We start from the raw sequence: 16,700 nt of genomic DNA, 5'->3' as shown, positions 1-16,700 counted from the left end.
TTTATTTGAGAGAGAGAGAGAGAGACAGCGAGAGAGGGAACACAAGCAGGGGGAGAGGGAGAGGGAGAGGGAGAAGCAGGCTTCCCACGGAGCAGGGAGCCCGATGCGGGGCTTGATCCCAGGACCCTGGGATCATGACCTGAGCTGAAGGCAGACACTTAACGGCTGAGCCAACCAGGCGCCCCAAAGATTTTACTTATTTGACAGAGAGAGAGACATAGCGAGAGAGGGAACACAAGCAGGGGGAGTGGGAGAGGGAGAAGCAGGCTTCCTGCAGAGCAGGAGCCCGATGTGGGGCTCGACCCCAGGACCCTGGGACCATGACCTGAGCTGAAGGCAGACACTTAACGGCTGAGCCAACCAGGCGCCCCCAAGGAAGATATTTTTAATCCCCATTTTTAAATGAAAACTGAGGCCAAAAGAGGTTAAGAGACTTGCCCAAAGTTAATAAATAGAAGAGCCAGCAACAGAAGCTAGGCTTTGTGACTTATAGTCCAGTGTTTTCAAACCAACATCTAAGCCCCAGCATGACCACCGATTTTAGCTGTCTGCAAGAATGCTCATCACACTCTATCATTAGGGAAGAATAAAGTATTTAAAAATGCTAACCATACACAGCATTCTTCCAGTTCTTCCATTTAGGACAGCAATGTATCAGTGCCTATCTCATTTGCAAAAGTTAGAGGAAACTGAAAGAATCCCCAGCACAGATAAGGACAAACGACACTCATACCGTCTCAGAACACACTGATACATCATTGCCTGAAGGTGACTGGCAGTCGTATCAAGGCCTTTGTTGACACCGCTCCATGTCCACGGATAATACGTATGCATGAACATAATCAGAGGGATGCAGATATTCACTAGCACACTGGTTATACCTGTGAATCACTGGGGACCACCTAAATAGCTAACAATTGGGGATTAGTCAAATAACTTACCATATATTCCTATGATGAAATACTGTGCAGTCAACAAAAATGATGTTGATTCATTTTTAAACCGAAGTCTAAGTTACATACAACACAATGTATGTATTAAAGCTCTATATCAGTGAAGTCTTACAAATACGTAGTCACACCGGTGAAACCACAATGTCCCGATACAGAACGTTACCTGGGTTATCTGGGTGTGTAGTAGAGGACAGAAAATTTTTAACACACTGTGAGTGGTGAACGGGATGATGAGACCTTCTCTGTGTGCTCCACGCCATACGTGCGTATGCGTGTGTGAATATAAAGACGAGACTAGAAAGATCTAGAACTAAATATTGACAGAGCTTATTTCTGCATATTGGGCTGATTAAGTGAAGTCGCTTATCTGTATTTTCATCTACAATTAATATATATTACTTTCATAACAAGAAAAACATCCAAATAGATTATTAACGCAACAATAACTGGGCAATGTCCTTCCACATGACTAATAAAGTTATAGAGAGTTTTAAACACTATGTCTGTATTTAATAACATTCAAATTCAATTTCTTTATCAAGGCATGTCCACCCAAAGGATATAATTTTACTGCAAGAAGATACATGTATATATCATGGTTGAAGCTGAATGCTCTCCTCCTTCCTGTAAATTCAAATCTGTATGCAGTTGTTCTGAGACACTGAGAAGGGTACATTTTTAAGAAATCAAAATAAAAGAGTTTGTGGGTGGCTCACCACACACAGGGAGGGCTTCTGCACCACGGGGCAAAACTATTGAAAGAAAAGGAGGCTTTGTTGGCCTGCCACTAAAGGAACAAACAAACCAGTAACAGGGAGGAGGATGTCCACGTGCTTAATGTGGGCACCCCAAAGCATCTGGTCAGAAAAGTAGGTCAGCCGCCTCAGACCAGGGGCCTGGGGAGGGTAGAATTTGAAAGATGTTCACTCATTCGTTTGGCGAGGGTCTCCTTCAGGACGCAGGGCAAGGCGCACAGAGAGGAATCTGACACGGCTCCTGCCCACAAGGCACCACTATTCTAAGCAGCTGAGAGAAATGCAGAAAGAAGCGGGGGAGTATAAGAAGCACCATGAAAGGGGAGAGGTTTCATTACCTGCTTAGTTTCGAAGTTCACGAAACAGTACCCTCGAGGCTGCCCCTCCAAAGCACCTGACTTGTGAAAGAGGAAGTCAAACTGCTTGACCGTGCCAAACTTCTGGAGGAGCTTGAGGAGGTGGTATCTGCAGAGAAAGCAGAGCTCATGAGCACACTCTGGGGATTGGGACAGCTTTACTCGGCCTCAAGTGTGAGATAAAAGCAGGAGATAATTTACCCTTGGGGGGGGGGGAATCTCGCAAACCGCTGCGTTAGTTTATTTGGCAAACAGACTTGTTTGCCTCTATCTGGAATGGGAACTCGAATAGTCATGGCTATACGTCTGTCCCTCACAAAAATACCAAACAAAAAAACCACACCTAATAAACAGCTGTCTGGCCCACGAGCACCATTTGTTTTTCTTTTGGAGAAAAGCTCAAAAATAGGGTCGATTTATTTATTTTTAATTTCTTGGCAATGAACTAGTATTTGTGAATAACTACAACTCCATCAGGAACGCATACCCACACTCCAAACGCCAAAACCTACCCTATCTCAAAAGTAGCAACCACATACACATTCACACAAACAGAAAAACAACCTTGGAGGACTTCTGTAATAGATTTCATAATTAATCATTAGGTCCGAATTGCACTTGTGAGAAGCTCTGCCAAAAACCAAACCGCAGCTAGTGGCCCTTCTATAAGTGCCTGTGAGTTTCAATCCCTGATGTAACTGAACAGTTAGGGACAATGTGGAACCACAGTGTGCCTGAGGCTGTTCTCACAGAGGGCAGGGGAACCTGGCCAGTCCTACAAATCACCCAGTTGTGGGAAGCTAATCCACCTCAGTTGCTTTAACACAGTTTACACTCTGGAGCCTGGTCGATTTAAGAATATGGATGGCCCGAGAAGAAATTTTTTCCTGGCAGGAAGTTCACCCCAAGCTCGTGTTTGCCATTCCGCCCCTCATCCTCTTCTTGGATTCCTTTCTCTAAAACTTATTTGGTTTCTATAGAGCTTTTAAGTTATTCAAACAGATGTGGCCTTAACAGGTTGCTGTGGCCAATCTCAATTCCGACTTCCTGTCATCTGATGTAAGGGTGAGACAAACCAACAGCTCTCCCGTTTCCGTTTCCTTTGGCCTTCCTCCTGGCATCCTCCACACTATTCAAATGGAGTCAAGGCTTTCTCTAAACAATGCTGTCCCTGTGATACTAAAAAGGTATCAGCCCACATGCTAAATCTGTTATTACTGGGAATTCTACCCCACAGGGAGTCCGTAAGGCTGTCCTTATAGCCACATTTATATTCACATTGTTTTCTAGGAGAAACTCATCAAGATTTTATTCTTGAGTAAGAATCTCCTTTGGGAGGCAGAGAGATATGAAGTGGACCATAAGCTATATATATTAAATTGGATACTAATGCACATCACCAAGCAAGCCCATTATCCAGGATCAGGTGCCTGACAGTGGAGCAAGGGAGACATAATACAGGTCTTGCACTGCAGCAGGATACAAGGATCCCAAGGCATATTGTGGACATTAATCTGGTCTTGAGACCGGTTTTGAAAGGGAAAACTGTAACCCCCTAGATTTTAAATTCTCAACTCCCACCAGGAGACCTCAGCTGCTAGTGAGGATGGAGGAGGTGATTCTTCAGGGGAAAGGGAGATACCTCACGTGCAAATTTCTGGTTTTACTTGATTTTTGAGTAGGCGTACAATAAGGGTGAGCCCCTCGAATGCAGAGACAGAAGGGCTGGAAGAGTCTCCCCTGGGTCTCTAATTAATTTATCTCTATGGCCTAATTAATTAAAGTAATCTCTACGCCCAATTTAGGGCTCAAACTCACGACCCCGAGATCTAGAGTTGCATGCTCCACTGGCTGAGCTGGCCAGGTGCCCCTCCCCTGGGTCTTTAACTCACAGCTGCATCTTCCACTTACTATGCCCGTGTGTTAGTTGCCATGAACGGTGGGTCAAACCCATTTTTCCAAAAAACAATCTAAGGGCTACTGTGGGCTGGTCATCTTTTCATCAGCTCCATTCCGCTTAATGGCAGGAAGGTAAGGCGATCGGCATTTCCTAGGAAATGAATTTTAATTTACTCAGAAAAAAAAAATGCCGACAGATTATTCTTTGAAAAGCTAATAAATACATTCTGCCCGAGAAGTGCGACCTTAAGATTCCAGGAACATCTGCTTAGGTCTGTGTCTTTCAACTTCTCCAGGATTTCTTTCCTTGTTTGATAATTTCTTGAAATTATCGGAACACCGAAACAAAAGGAACGAAATGTTTACTATTTTGCTTCCTGGAGATGGGGACTGTGAGCTCTGATAGTGAAAAAAGCCTGAAGAATCTTGCTTTCACATCTGCAAGCACTTTCATCTGTTGCTGAAGTATGGGAGGGCTCACTACTCATCAGAGCCTTGCTTCACTTAATGAAACATGGGCCCTGCGGCTTCGGGAGCTAGTACGCCAGCCCCAACATATTTCTGCAACTTAGTGCTTTCTGTATTGGGTCTTGAAAATGGCCTTCCTGCCTAATGGTGCAGAAGTAATTAATCTACACAAATGTTAAAATAGACACCTATCACTTGTCAAAAACCGTTTTAGGCACTTGAACTATCCAGATGAATACGAGGTCCCAGCCTTCAAGGACCTCACATTCTGGTTAGAGGAGAGATATATGCAATCAAAAAATTGCAAAACACTATGATATGCACATTAGAGGTATGTACGTGAGCACACAGATGAAGAGGCAGGGGATGTGGTGGTTAGTGAGTGTCAGGTACAAAGACATAAAGGTGAAAAAGAGTCTGCTCCACTGGAAGAGAGTGCGGGTAGGGCAGTTAAGTGATGAGGCTGAAAGGCAGGTAGGGGACAAGACTATGAAGGACGCTGGTGTCCTTAGTGAAGGAATTTCAATTTGATGCGTAGGCAACGGGAAGTCAATGAAATGACATTTAAGACTGTTTTAAATGTATAACTTGTTTTAGAGAAAAACTTGTTATAAATGTAGAAATTATTATTTGCTAGGTCTTTATGTTCTCCTTTCTGTATGTTATTAAATAGTATTACTGTGTTTCAAATTTAAGGAGCAAACAGTAAAGGCTGATTCATGCAGACGAAGGCATTAAAAGAACGAAGCATGAATCATGATGGAAAAATAAGGAACAGGCTGAGAAAACCAGGGTTTCTTTAGGGGTAAACACACTGTTCTCACACATCCATGCACATGCTCTCCTCTTTTGTTCTAGTTCATCTCTGAAAGTCGGCCTCAGAAGGACATTTCCCCCTGGATGGCTCGCCACTGCTTTTAAGTTTACTTAGTATAACCCACACTGATCACCCCGCTTCACAAACAGATGCCCTTTCCAGCTATTCCACCAGTCAGTGTTGACATGAGTCTCCATGTCTCAGGCAAGGAACATCAGGGTCATCTTCAACTCTCTGATCTTTAATCATGTTCTTCATCTTTTAGACTCACCTACTGGCTTCCAAGTTCACTCTCTACCTAGGTGATAGACAGGCCTAGTTTCTGGCAGTCTCTCCTAGTTAATCTTCATCGTTAGTCTTTGCTCCTCCAACCCACTCTACATACTGATGTCTCATTTCCCCACTAAAACATCACTTTCATGTTGTCAGTATCCTGCTAAATACCCACAGTAAGTCTCTTCTACAAGAAATTCAAATTTCTTGTCTGAGTAAATTTTAAAAACCCTGTATTTATCTGATAGTATTCTATCTATCCAACTACTGTTTTCACTGTCACTTAGTATTCAACCTCTCCTTTAGTCAAAACGGTCCTCCTGATACTCTGCTCACCCACTCTTTCTTATTTCTACTTACACCCTCTACTTAGAATGCTCCTTCTTGCTGGAGAGTATTATGCTGAGCGAAATAAGTCAATCAGAGTAAGACATGTATATGACCTCACTGATATGAGGAATTCTTAATCTCAGGAAACAAACTGAGGGTTGCTGGGGTGGTGGAGGGTGGGAGGGATGGGGTGGCTGGGTGATAGACATTGGGGAGGGTATGTGCTATGGTGAGTGCTGTGAATTGTGCAAGACTGTTGAATCACGGATCTGTACCTCTGAAACAAATAATACATTATATGTTTAAAAAAAAAAAAGAAAGACGATAACAGGAGGGGAAGAATGAAGGGGGGGAAATCGGAGGGGGAGACAAACCATGAGAGACTATGGACTTTGAGAAACAAACTGAGGGTTCTAGAGGGGACAGCGGTGGGGGGATGGGTTAGCCTGGTGATGGGTATTAAAGAGGGCACATTCTGCATGGAGCACTGGGTGTTATACGCAAACAACGAATCATGGAACACTACATCAAAAACTAATGATGTAATGTATGGTGACTATCATAACATAAAAAAAAAAAAGAATGCTCCTTCTTTTAGAATTTCTGCTGGCTTTGCTCTTTACTTCTCCTTATGAACTGTGCAGTGGCTATTAATTTGGCTTTCTACGTAGCACATTTAATGTTTGAAAAAGAAAGCCAGTATTAATCCTTCCAGAGGAAACCAGCGTGGAAAATCGATAACGTCTAAGGACATTAACTTTTTTGGCGTCTCTGTTGCAGGCACTAGCAATGGTATTCGGAGGTACGGTTTTTACCCTATGGTTAGATTGGGTCCCACAACAATTTAACAGAAGTCCTTACATTTTAAAATTTAGACTAGGACACTTTAGTTTATGATTGTTCTGTTATGTGGACTACTAGAATATCCATGCAAAGAACACAAAATTAGGTGCCAGGAGATTAGTCCCACCGTTAACTACTTTGCAGTATACTAAGTCAAGCCACTCAACTCTTCCTGTCCCATCAAACGGGAAGAGGGGCACCTTGCTGGCTCAGTTGCTTAAGTGTCTGACTCTTATTCTGAGTGCAGGTCTCAATCTCAGGGTTGTGAGTTCAAGTCTCGCACTGAGCTCCACGCTGGGTATGGAGCCTACCTAAAAATAAATAAATAAATAAAAATAGGGAAAATATTATCTTAAATAAATATTATTTAAGCTCATAACAACCTTGCCTCACAAGGTTGTTATGAGCTTAAGAGGAAGTAATAGAATACCAGAGCTAGAAGAAATGTTCAGATCATTAGTGGAACATTCTTACCTTACAGGTAAGAAATAGGAAACGAAATATAGTTGGGAGGAATCAGAATAGAGTAGAAAGAGCATGGGTTTGGGATCTGCTACCTCCACAATTAATAATACGTCATCATTCCCTTAAATCTAAACCTCTAAGACCCATTTAGCTGTACAGGTATTTGCGGCAGCTAGCATAGCCGTGAAATGGTGAATACTGCAACCACAAAATACTGGACACAAATCAACATGAAGCGGAATATCGGAGTGCTAGACGGTCGGTTAACAACGCATATTCCACTGGGAAGAGATTAATGGGACATCCCAGGAAACTTGAGCAGGACTCAGATTAATAACTAAGAAGCACATACACACAGGAGGACTCGAATTAATTACAAAATAAACTCTGAAAAATTGAGTGGAAAAATCTTTTTTTTTTAACTGCCACTGTTTTATATACCCCTATAACCATTCATGACAATAAATATACACTATGTTGTCCTCTAACAAGAGGTGAGAGACCATTTGTATAAAAGCATTCAAATCCATTTATAAAAGAGGTCAGGAAGAGGGATGGTAAAAAGCGGGGATATGCACAGGAAAGAGATAAGAAGAGTGTGTTGAAGGGGGAAGTAGCAGGAACTAGCAGCAATGTATGGGTGGGGTGTCAGTTTAATTATGAAAACTGGAGTATGATCTGCAAACTTCTCTTAAGAGTTATTAGAGTTAAAGATCTGGATTCAAATACTTTGAGATTGGACTACAAGCCAGGTGCCCCATATTCACGAAAGTTACAACATCTAATCCTACCATGTCTGGAAATGGCCATTTTAATAACTCATCTAAGCTCATCATTACCCACCTTGAGAGGAGCAGGATCCACAAGTTTATGTAATTCAAAAACTTGGAAGGAAATCACATATTTCCATAAAGCCTACCTTACTAACACGTTAGGTTTCTCTACTGTAATTAAGTAAATTAAATGAGATAATACTAAGCATACCATGCTAACCATAGCTATGATTGGGGGCTGTATCTTTAAAAAGAAATTTACTACTATTTAATAAATCACTTTGTTTGGGAGAGAACATGTTTTAACATAAGGAATCCAGAGAGGAAAAAGAGTAAACAAAATCGCAGGTGACCCATTGGTAGGGAAGCCACAGGCAGACCCTGCAAAGCCCTGATCTGCAGTTCAGTACGTGAGGTCCACCTTTGGCCTGATATAAAAAGGGCAGAGATACGAGTAGGAAAGTTTTCTTTCAATGTTCCTGTTAATGCTCTAACTGAAAAAAACATTCACATACTCCAACTTATGACATAAACTGAGGGGGCAGATGCCTATTTGGATCTTCCTATCAAGCAGCAGGACACAATTAGAACAAGTCTCATTACAGTGCATTGCAGCCAAAACAATGAACAGTGTTTCCATGTTCCAGATTTCCATGCACACAAGCAGAGGTGGGAATGGAAACCACTCTTGGGAGCATCCCCTCACAGCTTGGGTTTCAGATGATGCAAACAGCTTCTCTGATCAACAGACATGACTGAGAGGTTTGGCTGATTCACACATTCATCCTCAAAGCCACGAGCCATAGAGAGAACCAAAACAAATGCACAGTTCATTCCAGGGCCCCAGTGACCAAGATAACATAACATGGGGGACAACATATCTTAAATGGCATCATAATTCCTAGAGGGACCAAAGTTATCCATGTTTAGCTGATCTCAACTTGAGTAGGATTAAAGAACTAAACTTTCTGTTATGATTGTGATCCGTTAGTTCACATCCCCTTCTTTCTCCCAGTCCCAATCCTATACACACCTCTTCGCATCCTTGATTCAAATAAGTGGATTCTCTTGTCTCCTCTCACCCTGCCTTTAACACTATTCCAAAGGGAGTAACTTTTAGGACTGATGGCATACTTTATGCTTGGTTTAAGCATTGATCCCATAGAGCCTGATCTACTCACTCCTTACCCATCCTGCCACCAACCGTAGCCCTGTACCTACTGAGCAACTGGGAGAAGGAAAAACCTCTTAATTCTCTCTGCTAAGAAACTGCTTTCCACTATAATGGCCACAGTACAAAGAGCGGGGAGTCAGGACAATTTAATTAGTTTTGTTACCCTGAGCAAGGTATTTCCATGTCTTAGGCCCCAGTTTCCTTTACTGTAGGATAAGGGAGCTGGATCATATCAGAGCTTTACAAGTGTGCTCCATGGAGTCGTGTAATTTACCACCGAAGAAAGGGTGGCAGTTGCCAAAAGGCTTTGGGTGGACCTCTCCCCCTGCCCCCCCAATCAGAGCAGCTCTGAGCTTTATTTTATAAACAGGTTACTTTAACACAGGTTCCTCAGATTTAAAAAGTCTGAGCACTGCTTAGCATGGCACTAGGCACAAATGGGCACTTGGCACACAACAGGCACTCACATCATTTCTCGACTGAATGAAAACCGAAGGGACTGATGTGATCTCTAAGATGCCTTCCAGCTGTGACCTTCTATGGTTCCATGGCTGCCTCACACGAATTACAATCAAGTGGTACCCTCTGCCTGTTTGTGAAGGTACTGAGACTTCTGCTTGTTCCTTCATTTTGAGGAACGAAAGTATGTCGTGGGCTGATTCTAGAAAATAATGCCTGTGTCACTGGGTACAAGGACTCAAATTGGTGAAAACAGGAAACCATCTTTGGCAAATAGGAAAAAAGAGGTGTATGTTTTAAACAATACCCAAGCCTATGTTCTTGCAGAAGAGTTCAAACGTGAGAAAAATGTCAACATAACAGGTTAGCAACAAAAGCACATACCCTTCGAAGATAATTAAAACATAAATAAAAGGGCCAAAATATATCCTGCATCTCTTGAAAATTCTTCTGAACGTTATCAGTGCAAACATCCCAGTGTTGCAGGTAATGACTTAAGTGGACTTAGACTTACTCTGTGATCTTGGGGTCCAGGTTGCCAATCCATAACCGGTGCCCTTCCTGCAGGGAACCCTCTGAAAGGATGGATGCGTTCTCCAGGGGAAGAGTTTTGGTTTCTGCTTCCATCAATCTCTATGAAAAACTAAAGGACACGTGAACATTCAGGCAGGAGAGGGGCAACACTGTGTGAACATGAGGCTTCAAATCCAACAAACAGTTATTCAAGGAGGAGAAGCTCTGGCCAGTTCTTCAAAAGCCTCAGTCATTCCACAACCAGGGTCCCAGCACCAGTTCCCTTGGGACAGCTCCTCTGGCAGCCAGAGTGCAAAAGCTTCCATTTAAGGTGAAAGGGGCGTGGTTCTGTGTGCAGAAACTAGTTTTCCTCTTCTGAAGCCAAAGGCAGACTGGGCAGGAGGCCAAAGACTCTATTACTACATGATACTCCAGTTTAAAAACTGTCACCCAAAACAAGTCTTGGAAATCACCAGAAAGAAGAGTCTTAATGGCACTGAAGGAGATGGGTGGGAAAGAGCAGCACCCATGTCTTCCTCATGAAAGAGGCAATCTAGGAAATTGAAGACCGTAGATTTTGGAGTTAGAACTCAGTTTGAAAGCCAGTTGTGTGACTTGGTGAATAATCTGAACATTCTAGCCTCCGTTTCCTCCTACTATGAATGGAGAGAACAGTTCTTATCTTATAGGGCTGCTGCAAAGATTAGAGATAGTGCATGAAAAATCATTAAACACTCCATCTAACAGCACCAAGCAATCGATAAATGTTCACTAGTATCATGTTTAATATTTTGGGAGAGACTCAGAAGAAGAGACTAATTTCTCCTCAGTCATTCCAGTTGCACTGTTTACTAGCTGCGTAACCTTGCTCAAGTTACTCTGCCATTCTGTACCTCAGTTTCCTCATCTCTGAAATGGAGTAACACCTCATAAAAGCTGTGTGGATTTACTGAGTTAACACACCCAAAGCGTTAAGAACGATGCATCGCACCTAAGAAGCTTTCAATTGAAGTTAGTTTAAATTATTACTAGTCTTCCATCCTGAAATGACTCCTTTCACAACCAAAAAGGGAGGATGAGAGTTACGATGGAGACAATAGGGGCAAGAGAAAAAACCTGGATGTCAAGACATGGTTTCAAATTTTGGCATTTCCACTGGAAGTCACTTCCCTCTCTCTAAGCTTGTTTCCTCATCTCTACATATCAAACCTTGCCCTGCTTGTAACTTAAGGTTGCTGAGAGGGCCAAAAATGAGACGACAGATGCAAAATAAAGCTTTAACAAATGTATAATGTGGTAGAGAAAGAAAAAAGAGCTGGGAAAAGAGTCAGGCTGTGTCAGACGTCAGAACTAGAATACACATAGGAACCATGTGTATCATGTAAGCAGATGTGCCTCAAAGGTCAGTGCTGCAGGAACTGTCTCAAACACAACAGGTGACATATACTGAACACTGTCATTACCTCTTATTCATCTCAGTAGAGCCTATGAAGTCTGGCACACGGTGGGCCTTACGCATTTGGTGAACATGTTTATCTAGCCCCACATGTGAGGGTATTCTTCTTCCTTTCTCACTCACATGTTCCATCTGTTCAGCAATGCATGATAAGCAACTGCTAACTGCTAAACCCAGGGCTATGTGCTGAAAATAGAGAAATGAATAAACTATAGATCTTGCTCTTACCTCCTGAGAGAAAGGTGAAACACACAGAAACAGAATCTCAGCAGTGGAAACAGAGGAGGAGAAGCATTTTGTCTTCCCCCTGCTTTCCTTTCCTCCTATTTTCCTACAGATCATTCATTCATTAAACAAAACAAAAAAAAAATTGAGCTTCTATTTCTAGGTATTGTCTAGATACTGGGGACGGAGCAATGAACAAACAAGGTCTCCGCTAGGGATGCTTGTATTTGGAAGAGGGGCAGGGGGAAAAAAACAAAAATTAAATAAATAAGCAATATGTAAGTAACTACTGACAGCTGCAAACACAATTAAACAAGGTGATTTGACAGGGAGACGGGGGTTGGACTACTTCAGAATTAGTGGAGAAGGAAGGCCTCTCTGAAGGACATAACAAATGACAGGACCTCCTGATTTTCTCATGTCTGAAAACAGCAATACCAACAACTACTTAATATCACAGGAGGGTATCATATTTTGGTGGCAAGAGTACAGGATATGGGGCCAAAAGATCTATATTCAAATCCTGGCTTTTGTACCCAGTTATTGCATGATTTAATAAGTGTCTTCTCAGAAAAGCTTTCCCTAAGAGTTGAGCTCCTTGTTAGACTCTATCAAAGACACCTTTCCTTTCCAGATAATGCTAATTCAATATTATTTCCTATTCCATATTCTGTCTCCCTCACTAGAATGGAAGCTTCTACAGGGCAGGGCCTTGCCTGTCCTGATCATAGTTCTATCCCTAGCACTTAGTACACTGCCTGGCTCATGGCTGGTGCTCGATATTTACTGAATGAATGAATGAGTCTCCACTCGGAGCCTCTGTTTCTTCTTCCTTTCTAGAATGGGTCCGATTATCCCTAACTCATGGGTCGTTAAGAAGCTTAAATGAGACAGTATCTGTGACAGCTCAGCCCAGGGCCTTTTGAGGAACGGTGAAGTGTAATGAGATCAAGATGGCATGCGACTATCAAAATCTTTTAGGTCTGCAATGGCGACAACCCCCTAGATTAAGAGAGTTCACAAAACGCTGTTATCTATCCTCGCAGCTGACCTGCAACAACCTGGAAGGCGGGAATAATCATACGGGGAAACTAAAGTCCAGAGAAGCAAAGCCACTTGTTCCTAAAGCTAACGGTAACGGCAGGGTCAAGCCTGGAACCCCGGCTTCCCTATTCCTGGCCGCGAATTCCCAGATGCGATGGGTCATTTCTCGGATTGTTATTTCCGGGCTAGCGGCGGGACAATCCGGGGCGGGGCCTGAGAAGCCGTCTTGCTAGGGCAGCCTGCTCTGCGAGCCCCTCGCGGGGCCTGTGATGGGGTGCAGGGGCGCATCGCGGCCGGACTCACCTCGTGGCCTCGGCGTCGTCCCCTCGGCTCATGCCCCAGAAGCAGATCCCGACTCCGCGGCCCGACAGCCCTCCAAACGCGTCCGATTCGACACCGCCTCCTGCCAGGCCGTCGGTGACGCGCTACGCCTGCGCCGCCACGCCGGCCCCGTGACGTCATGGCGCCCGCGCCGCCGCCGTCACCGCGGTGGCGTAGGTCTTTTCCTAGTAACTTGGGCGATAGCTGGTGAGTGGCCTCTGCACGGCCTCGAGGCGCGCGCTGGGTCCGGGTGTCAGAGACTTCTCTTCAAAGATTTCTGGGGGACCTTAGGGAGTCCGATCGCCGTTCCCCGACCGGTTCCATTCGAGTCCGGCTTGACCTTTAAGGCTGGGGGCGGGACCTGTCGCTTCCCAGAGAGTTTCGTGGGGTGGGGGCGGGGCTTGTCTCCTCAGCTAGGAACTTCGAGGATGGCGGAGGGGAAGGGAGCTTACTCAAAAGTAGCCACTACTTAGTAGCCCACTATTTGGCAGGAACATTTAGTTTTCCCATGGAAGTAGGTATTATTACCCTCCCCCCCCATGATGAAGAAATGGAAGCTCAGAGAAATAACTACCAGGGTCATGCGGCCAGTATGTGATGGAACTTAAATTACAAAGCTTCAACTTTTAGCCATTACTCTGTGTCTTCCCTTGGCGAACAGTTGTCATTTTTGTAGCTGTTATCTAGTTACAAAGTGTTTCTGCAGCCCTTATCTCATTGGATCGTCCTGGTAACCCTGACAAATAGTACTGTCGTCTACATTTTACAGAGGAGATTGAGGTCCAGAGAGTTCGACCTAGCTGAGGTCACTTATCTAGGAAGTGCTAGAACCAGGGCTCTTTCCCAGGTCTTCTCTAAGTTTGGTTCCGTTTTCCTTTCACTACACTCCATTGCACTACCCTTTCATTTTACAGTTGAGGAAACACAACCTAGGTGGGAGAAATGATTTGATACAAGTCATATGTCAGTCCTAGAGCTGGCACAAATGCTTTTTGAGTACAGGTGATTATGAATCTATAGAGGATGGTTGGCAGGGAGTAATGAACTAGGAATATTGGGATCCATACCTTCTAGCTCTTAGGCAAAAGCTCTTTCTCCACCTGTTAAAGTGTCTTACCCTCCTTTGGCTATGTCAGGGCCATGATTCTATACTATAGTCATGATACTATGAATAGTCAGATTCTATGTAGTCAGTTGCTATAAACACCTTTACATGGCACTGAATTTAGAGAGCGTACCCTACTATCTGAATGTGGAAAATCTAGCAAACCAAGGGATCACTGAAGCTCTGTTGGTAAGTAGATCCCAGGACCTTCAGTCTGAGGCTTAGATTCCAAATCGAAACATAATTGTGACCTTGGTCAAGGACCTGCTCTTTCTAGACTTTCATTCATGTATTCATCACTTGTATTCAGTGCCTTCTGTGTTTAGGGACTGTGCTGGGTACTGGAGGTATGGCAGTGAACAAGACAACCATAGATCAGTCCTTGCGATGGTTATAGTCTTGTGGAGGGAATTAGGCAATGATCAAATAACTCTGCAAATATTAGCTAATATTGTTTAAGCACTGTGAAGTGTAGGGTGTTAACAAAAACTACAGGACATTTGATCTAGTTGCGTTGGAGGAGACGGCCAGAGAAGGCATCCTCTGAGAAAGTGATGCTTAAGTTGAAATCTGAAAGAAGAATGGGCGGTAGTTCATTAAAGAGGTGGGGGAAAATCATTCCAAGCAGATTCAACTTCAGTATGTTTGAAGACCTAGGAGCAGAAGGAATATTCCAGGAAATGAAAAATGAGTGTGCTTATTTGTAAAATGTGGGTGGTAATCACAAATCTGGTTATCAGATAATACATGTGAAAGTATTAAAAATGTACCTATCATAAGCTGATACACAGCTGAATTGGGAGAGGTTGCTGGGACAGTGGACAATGGGCTTTGTGTTCCTTATCTAGTTCTTTTTTAAAATTAAAATACACCTATGGAAAACAAAGTCAAGTCTTGAGAACCTTAACTTTGGAAAAACAGTATGTGCTTCAAATAGTTTTAAGAATTACTTCAACGGTTTCAACAATAATGTCCGTAATTGCTCTGAGTGGTTTCAGGTACGTAATAGTACAGTATAGTGGTTAAGAGCACAGACTCTGGAGCTAGACTGCCTGAATTCTAATCTTGGGCAAATTATTTATCTGTGCCTTTATTTCTTCATCCATAGAATGGGTGTACTGATAGTACTTATTTCATAGTGATACCATGAGGTTGAAATAAGTTAATGTATGCAGTGTAGCACTTAGAATTGTTTTCTGGCACATAGTTGTAACTCTGTAAGTGTTGGCAATTGTTTCATTTTTTATTGTTATAATTATCTTTTTAAAGCCTCATTAATATCACCATGGTAAAAATGGGGTGCAAACCAGCTCAGAGAGGCGAAATGATCTACCCAAGGTCACAGAGTTAATAAGTGCGGGATTCCAGTTCAACACCGTGTCCAAAGCCCAGGTACTTCCTGACACATATTTCTCTGAGTATAGGCTAATTTTGTTGGATTGGGCTCCTGTGACAGTTCCTTTCCTCGACTTTAATTCTTCTGTGCTGAACTGTTAATATGCATGTCCTTAAGGTAAAGGGCCCAAGGGGACTGCCTTTATTGAACTTCCACTTTGAAATTTCCTGACTTCTGTGCAATTAAAATCTGTGCCTAAAACATTTCAGCAATGTGGTTTATTTATAGAGTTGTCTTCCGGTTCACATGTACTGGGTCTGCTTTTGGGTACTGCATTTTCTGTCAAAGGTTGTTTATTTCTAACCCATTTTGATTTCCTGTTGCTTTGTGGATTGGTATTAGGACCTGCAACAGGAACACCAGGAAACCTGTCTTAAATGGAGCAGCCAAATTGAGACCCTGTAGATTAAAAAAAATAAATTAAAAAAACACATTATTATACAGCCATATTTGGATATAAGTGTGGGTTAGGCATTGGCTATATTAGAAAAATCTAGATATAGAAACCTCACTCAGAGCCAAATTTTGCGAACAGTTTTGCCGAAATAGGGCAGAGCTGTTAGTTCCATGCCCTTGGACAGTGACAGTCTCTTTGAACCTCAGTTTCTACATCTGTAAAATGGAGATTACTATACTTTCTTTGGGGCATTATTGGGAGGATTAAGTGAAATATGTACAGGTAAAGCAAGCAGCCTGGGCCTGACTTCAGTTAATAGCAGCTATTGATAATAATTAAAGAAGAAGAAAAGATACTTCTTCATTTTTTAATCCAGATTTGTTTTTACTGACTTCATATACTAATCCATGACATCTAGCGTCCCTTGCTATTAAAAATCCCATCAGGAGAGAAAAAAATTCTATCAGGAGAAATAATTTGCCTTTGCTCTGCTCATTTGCTTTTCTTTTAAGAAATAATGATAATGATAGCATTTAATAAGCAAATACTGTATTCCTGGCACTGTGTTAGGTGTTTTCCATACACTTACTATTTCATTTTAAGATCAGGATTATTTTTCTCATTTTGCAGATGAGGAAAGTGATGCCCAGATAGCTGGAGTGAACTGTCCAAAATTGA

At 42.7% G+C, this 16,700-nt stretch overlaps 2 protein-coding genes across 8 annotated transcripts in view; one reads left to right on the top strand and one right to left on the bottom strand.

Annotated features, from left to right (window-relative positions):
- The window catches only part of RBM18 (RNA binding motif protein 18), a 22,077-nt gene extending 8,812 nt beyond the window's left edge, over nt 1-13,265 (bottom strand). For 2 of the 3 annotated variants that reach the window (XM_025888147.2, XM_073905784.1), the window contains exons 1-3: nt 13,107-13,265; nt 10,080-10,198; nt 2,047-2,173 (exon numbers count right to left, since the gene is read on the bottom strand). In XM_025888147.2, the coding sequence (XP_025743932.2) occupies nt 2,047-2,173; nt 10,080-10,198; nt 13,107-13,265 (405 nt within the window). Of the gene's footprint in view, nt 1-2,046; nt 2,174-10,079; nt 10,209-13,106 lie in introns of all 3 variants that reach the window. The other variant, XM_025888146.2, reaches the window with a different exon arrangement.
- MRRF (mitochondrial ribosome recycling factor) overlaps nt 13,199-16,700 on the top strand; it is a 51,479-nt gene continuing 47,977 nt past the window's right edge. For 2 of the 5 annotated variants that reach the window (XM_025888142.2, XM_025888140.2), the window contains exons 1-2: nt 13,227-13,331; nt 15,499-15,621. Coding sequence is in view for 2 of the 5 variants with exons in the window: in XM_073905782.1 (XP_073761883.1) it covers nt 13,264-13,331 (68 nt within the window). In the remaining 3 variants the exon portion in view is untranslated. Of the gene's footprint in view, nt 13,332-15,498; nt 15,622-16,700 lie in introns of all 5 variants that reach the window. The other 3 variants (XM_073905782.1, XM_025888141.2, XM_025888143.2) reach the window with 2 other exon arrangements.

Source organism: Callorhinus ursinus, unplaced genomic scaffold, assembly GCF_003265705.2.
Source record: "Callorhinus ursinus isolate GAN/ISIS: 27379988/994484 unplaced genomic scaffold, GSC_fseal_2.0 scaffold24, whole genome shotgun sequence".
NCBI lineage: Eukaryota > Metazoa > Chordata > Mammalia > Carnivora > Otariidae > Callorhinus > Callorhinus ursinus.
Note: the sequence above shows the minus strand (reverse complement) of the source record. Positions and strands in the feature narration are given on the sequence as shown.